Source organism: Hippoglossus stenolepis, chromosome 11 (genome assembly GCF_022539355.2).
Source record: "Hippoglossus stenolepis isolate QCI-W04-F060 chromosome 11, HSTE1.2, whole genome shotgun sequence".
NCBI lineage: Eukaryota > Metazoa > Chordata > Actinopteri > Pleuronectiformes > Pleuronectidae > Hippoglossus > Hippoglossus stenolepis.
This window is the reverse complement of record NC_061493.1, coordinates 52,130-58,713: the sequence shown is the minus strand read 5'-3', so window position 1 is coordinate 58,713 and position 6,584 is coordinate 52,130. Positions and strand designations below refer to the sequence as shown.

The window sequence follows — 6,584 nt, the reverse complement described above, 5'->3', positions numbered from 1 at the left end:
ATATTAGGGCTGGGCAACGATTACAAGTTTTAATCGTGATTAATCGCATGATTTCCCTGATTAATCACGATTAATCGCATTTGTATACGCAAAATCCAATAATGAATTCAAAAGTAGTGTATAGCGCACTTTTATTTTAAATGTTCTGCCATATGAACGAAAGTGCCATAACATTTGTTGTGCAAACACTTTTAACATCAGCATTTTAATACAGTAGCAGTTAAATAAAATATTCAGTGTAAATCTCAACTTAAACAATGTTATCAAAGCAAATACAAAATTAAAGCTCATTGCCACTGCCAGGGCATTAATGTTATCCTGTTTGTTATGAAAAAGAAAAAAACTGGCCACAATCATATCATTAAAACAGGCAATTTCTGAGGTAACAGCAGAAACATTTTACTTTCTTCAGGGAGCAGCATAACCAGTCTAGTACCAAATGTCCCTGTTAGAGTGAGACACCAGAAAACACTTTCAGTGCAGTTTGTCAATTCCTAGAACTTGACAGTTATTTTAAATGTACTGCCATATGAACTAAAGTGCCATAACATTTGTTGTGCAAACAAACACTTAACATCAGCATTTTTATATCGTAGCAGTTAAATAAAATAAATACTTTGTGTAAATCTCAACTTAAACAATGTTATCAAAACAAACAAAACTAAAGCTTATTGCCACTGCCAGGGCATTAATGTTAGAGTGTGGTGAAGCACCAAAAAGTTCACTGCTGGCATTTACTGTGCAGAGGACTAGTCTGTAAAGTCCATGTTTATACTGCATTTCCTTTGGTCAAAAAAGAACCAGAAAACACTTTCAGTGCAGTTTGTAGATTCCTAAAACTTGATGTTTTTTACTCCTCTGCACTAAGCCAGTTGCTAAGGCACACCAGATTATTTACATTTTCAGATGATAAAGAAGCTCTCTTCTTCTGGACAATATGACCAGCAAGAGAAAACAACCTTTCGCAGGGGATGGAGGTTGCCGGTGTGGCCAAGTACTTCTGTGCATAGGGGGCCAGCCTGCTGTGTGAGCCTGCATGTTTGGACCACCACTCTAATGGACAGGAATCTGAACTGATGGCGGGCTCTGCTCTGTATCGACGCACACTGTTCTCAATTGAGTCTTCTTCCTGTTCAGAATCAGACTCGGATGAAACAGCCAATAGGGTTAACTTTTTCTTTGGTGGCTCTGAGTTTTTTTCTTCCCTAGGTTTCTCTGCAATAACCCTCTGTTCCTTGACTAAGTTGGTGACTGAGGCCCACACCTCACTCCTCTCAGCTCTGGGTATACACTTGAGGTCCTTGAATCTAGGGTCCAATGCAGTAGCAATCTTCAGATATGCAATGTTGGCAATTCCCTTGCGTGTCTCCATGTCATTTCTGAATGTAGACTTGAACTTGGTCACGTAGGCAGGGTCATCATCTGAGCTCTCCATCACCCGGGACAGATGGCAAAAAGCAGGCAGAGCCACAGAGCATGAGACATACTTTTCTCCTCCCAAAAGTTCAGTCAAATACCTGCAACAGAAAATCAACTCCACTTCAGTCAAAAATAAATTGCATTCACTTACAGTATACACAAAAAATATCCTCTACATATTCATGCTGCATTTACACATTTACACTATTTCTCTCTTACATGCACTCAGACAGGATAGTGAGAAATATGATGTAAAACATACCTGCAAGGCTCCAGTAGCGTTTCCAACCTCTGCAGTTTGTCCATTTCAGCTGTAGTTGGCATGACAATCTTGGTGTTTGTGGTGAGGACGTCCCTCAGTGGCTGTTCGTTTCTGCGGATGCTTTTTATCATGTCCAGAGTAGAATTCCATCTGGTTTGAACGTCTTGCATAAGCGACTCCTTCTTCTGTCCATGTTCAACTTGTTGTTGCTCTAATTCTGCTGCACTTGCTGGACTGTGTTTAAAGTTCCCCACAACCTTTCTGCACTTGGCCAGGACATTGTCAAACGCACTGTCATGCAGAGATACTGTGACAGAACGCTGGAGACTGTGCGCGAAGCAGGGGACATGATCAAAAGGCAGTTGTCTCGCAGCAGCGATCATATTTCGTGCACTATCTGTGCTAAGTGTGGTGACTTTATTTGACACATTCCACTGCTGTGCAACGTCAGTAAAGTGTCCCGCGCACGTTTCAGCATAATGTCTCTCCTCTGTTTTCATCACAGTCAGAGCATGTGAATGCAGTGCCCACTTTTCATCAATATAATGCACTGTAACTCCGAGGTAATTGTGGTTACCGAGTGATGTCCAGTAGTCCCCAGTGAGAGCAACAGCGGGTGCACGTTGTAAAGTTGTCGCCTTTGCAGTCCTCTCCTTTTCATACAACTCGTGTATTCTTCGTGTGATGGTGCGTCTTGAGGGCATCTCATACCTGCCGTCATTTGTTGCGATTCTCAAAATGTTTCTCAGACCGACGTCTTCCACAACACTAATCGGCCTGCAGTCTGTAGCTATCCACTTCGCTATGGCATTTGTTAGCTTCTCTTGCCTTTGTTTATCTATACTCCTCCCTGCATCTAACGTAGTCTGCCGAAGCCTCGCTCCACTGTCTGTTTCGTTGAATGATTTGCTGGTATCAACTGTGTGTTTTGCATTTAGGTGATATTTTAGACTGGAAGTACTCCGGTGATAAGAAAATTCAACTTGGCAGTGGTTACAAATAACTTTGGTTCTGTCGACTCGGCCGTCTGGAAGAACTTTAAAATGAAAATGGCCACGTAAAAGCTCCGTACCCTTCTCCATGTTTGTTTATTCGCCAATTCTTTTCTTTTCCGGTTCCGCAGCAGTCAGCAACAGACTTTCACAAAATAAAAGCCTGTGAGCAACAGACTTTTACAATAATACAATAAATAATAAAACCTGCGCTAATGCGCGATAAAATAATTGTTGGCGTTAAATAATTGATGAGTTAACGCGATTATAACGCGTTAACTTGCCCAGCCCTAATATATATATATATACATATAAATTGCATAATTACAGTACAGTGAGTACATCCTTTTATTAACGCATACCACAACATTAAGCACACGTTGTCCTGGTGGCTTAGCTTCCCTTTACAATTCAAATGGCTACTATAAGGCAGCAGGGGTCATCCAGGGGTGATGATGCACCTGAAGAGAGTTCACTGCCCCTCATAGATTTGGCTCAAAATATCCCCTACCCGGCGGATGATGACACTTATCGACATGTTACCTGTAGACACAACCGCAGTGGCCTCAGTGAGGTAACCAGCATGCTGGAATCCATGTATCTTGACCCCCAGGATGAGGATCAACATCAGTCGGATGACAGTGAGGAAACAGGGGCCATTGGAGTAGCAGAACAACTGCAGGACTTGCAGTTAAGAATGGAGGCCTTTGAGAACCGGGTTAAGGAAGCAGCCGATAGTACACTCGGCAGCCGATAGTACACTCAGAGCAGCAATTGATGCCATGGCTAGGGAGGCGAAGGAGTACATTGACATGAGGCTGCAGAAATTTGATCAAGCTCTGGTATTTTGCCTGCAGCGGAGGGATAAACGGTGGGATGAAGAACTTAAGAAGACCATCAACAAAAGCCGGTCTTCATGGAAGCCTGTTAGTTTCTCCACTCCTGCTGTGGTCTTGCCGGCCAGCCGCCCAACATCTGGAGGGGATGTTTTACTCCCAACCTCGGCTGCAGTTTCGGCTAAACCACCTATTAGAATGGAGTTTCCCCAGTTTGGTGACTCGAGAAGTTCAGCTGATGTCACTGATTTCATTGAACAGTGTGAGAACTTTCTTACTCTAAGACCACTGAGTGACTTTGAGTTCTTGGGCACCCTCAACGCCGTTCTAAAAGGACCAGCCCGGAGCTGGTGGTTAGCCGCCCGCAGCAAAATATGTAATTGGTCGATGTTCAAAAATGCATTCCTTGAAGCTTTCTTGCCCACTGATTACCAGTCTGAGATTGAGGAGCAGCTCCGGGCTAGTGTGCAATCACCCAACCAGTGCCTGAGGGACTTTGCCTATGATCACCAGGCACTCTGCCTGAAGTGGAGTCACGATATGGCAGAGGAGGAGGTTGTGCGGCGAATCCTCAGAGCATGTAATCCGAGGCTGGCCAGTGGCCTACGGGGCATTGTGTCCACGGTCGACTAGCTGGTTAAGGTGGGGTCCTTGATAGAGAAAGACTGGAGCAACTCCAAAGACTATTGGAACCACGTACAGTAGTCCAACTCGGTGGACCGTACTAGCAAAAAGTCCAGCAGGAAACCCGAGCATGGGCAGGGGCGTGGACATGGTGCAGATGTGGCCTTGGTGCTGGGCATTCCAACCCTCCTGGTGGTACCAATAAGGGTCCGAGGATCCGAGGGGGATGCCGTCCTTGACTCAGGATGCACATACTCATTGATGAACAGAACCCTATGGAACAACCTAAGGAGGGCTGGAGAGACTCTGAACGTGAGCGAAGTCCCAAGGTTTGTTATGGCCAATGGACAAGAGAGTAAGGCTCTAGGAAAAACTAACCTGCTCCTCACCCTCCATGACACTCACATCTCCATCAGCGTACACATACTTAGGGATGATCAGCTGTACATGCCTCTACTGCTTGGTCTAGACTTTATGTGTGCGAGCCAGATAGTTTTGATGCCCCACCTGAGGAAGTATGTTATGCCGGGGGGGAAAGAGCATAAGTTTTTACCCAAAACCTGGGATGCATTGCACTGGGGGTTTCAAGACTCAGTAGTCAATTTCTACATGGCGGTGTGGGAAAATGCTAGCATCGAGCAGCCCAGCCTTCCTCTCTTAGAGGCTCAACCTGAGGTGGTTAGACCACTGCTGCAGAAGTGGTCTACCGTTTGGACAGAGTCTACGGGGGCAACTGAGGTCGTAAGGCACAAAATCATGACCACAGATGAGCTGCCAGTGCGAAGGAGAGCCTATAGAGCATCACTGCATAAACAAGCAGTCATCGAGGAGTAGATTAAGAAGATGCTCAGTGATGGGGTAATAGAGCCTTCCTCCTCTGCCTGGGCCTCCCCAGTGGTCTTAGTCCCAAGGAAGGATGGGACACCCCGTTTTTGTGTGGACTATAGAGGCCTCAATGCCAAAACACATCACGATGCATATCCAATGCCGTTGGTGCATGAAATTCTGGAGTCCTTGCAGGGTGCCCAATATTTTAGCTCACTGGATCTCCAGAGCGGTTACTGGCAGGTGGCCATGGACGAAGAGAGCAAAAGGAAGACCGCCATGACCACCCATTTAGGCCTCTTCCAGTTTAGGGTTATGCCATTTGGTCTGCAGAACGCGGGTGCCACTTTTCAGCGGCTGATGGAAACTGTCCTTGTGGGGTTAAAGGGAAAATCTTTTCGTCTATATAGATGACATCATCATTTTTTCCAAGACTCAGGAGCAGCATCTACGAGGCCTGGATGCGGTCTTCCAAAAGCTGCATGAGGCCAATCTAACGCTCAATGTGAAGAAATGCCATCTTCTTCAGAGTCAGCTAACATTTTTGGGGCATATAGTATCCGGGGAAGGGGTGTCCGTGGACCCAGCAAAGGTTGTGGCCATATCAGCCTATCCAGCACCCACAGACTTGAAGAGTCTCCAAAGATTCCTTGGATTAGTAGGCTGGTACCACAAGTTTCTACCCAGGATGGCGGACATTGTGGCTCCCCTGAATAACCTCAAGAGGAAAGGAGTATTGTGGGAGTGGACGGAGCAATGTCAAGTCGCCTTTGAGAGTATGTTGCAGTCACCACCAGTGTTGGCTCAGCCTTTCAGGTTCACTGTGATGCCAGCGACGTGGGACTAGGGGCCGTCCTGATGCAGACTATCAAGGGAGAGGAGAAGGTTATAGCCTTTGCCTCAAGAACACTGCAGGGTGCTGAACTGAGGTACTCCACCTCGGAGAAGGAGTGCCTAGCCATCGTCTGGGCAGTGGAGAAATGGCGGCACTACCTAGATGGAGAGACATTCAAAGTATTCACAGACCACAGCGCTCTAACCTGGGCCTTTAACTGCCCTAAGACATCGTCTCGCCTGACCAGATGGACTCTGCGGCTCCAGCCTTACTCATTCAGAGTCAACTATAAAAAGGGCTGCTGTAATGTTGTCCCTGATGCTCTATCCCGGGCACCACCATTATCGGAAGGGAACCTTTGCGTTGCTGGGGCAAAATCGTACTGGTCTGCCTTACCCAGCTCCCTGCAGGATATCGAAAGCGCCCAGCAGTCCGACATACTTTGTAAAGAGCTTGGCCTTTCCATCGAGCAGCCCACACCAGGTCGCATTCACTATGAATACCAACAAGGAGTGCTTTACCGAGGTGTGCCTTCAAAGTATGGGGGATTTAATTATCAGATGGTTGCCCCCGCTGTACTTGTGCCAGAGTTTCTGGCTTATTTCCATAACAGCCCTTTTGGAGGACATCTGGGGAGGATGAAAACCCTCCTAAAAATCCTGGAGGTGGCGTGGTGGCCAACGGTCCGTAAAGATGTGTGGAGCCATGTCAGAGCTTGTACGGTATGCCAGCAATATAAGCCTTCTAATGAGAAACCAGCTGGGCAACTCCAGACCACAGAGGTCACGTCT

At 46.5% G+C, this 6,584-nt stretch overlaps 1 protein-coding gene and 1 pseudogene across 1 annotated transcript; one reads left to right on the top strand and one right to left on the bottom strand.

The window, feature by feature from the left end:
* Positions 1-731: 731 nt before the first annotated feature.
* LOC118117298 (E3 SUMO-protein ligase ZBED1-like) lies at positions 732-2,064 on the bottom strand. Its single transcript, XM_035169414.2, has 2 exons — positions 1,682-2,064; positions 732-1,517 (listed from the first exon to the last, which is right to left on the bottom strand). The coding sequence occupies exons 1-2, from the start codon at positions 2,062-2,064 to the stop codon at positions 851-853; spliced, it is 1,050 nt and encodes a 349-aa protein (XP_035025305.2). The 3' UTR covers positions 732-850.
* A 2,678-nt stretch (positions 2,065-4,742) lies between these two features.
* LOC124854480 overlaps positions 4,743-6,584 on the top strand; it is a 37,551-nt pseudogene continuing 35,709 nt past the window's right edge.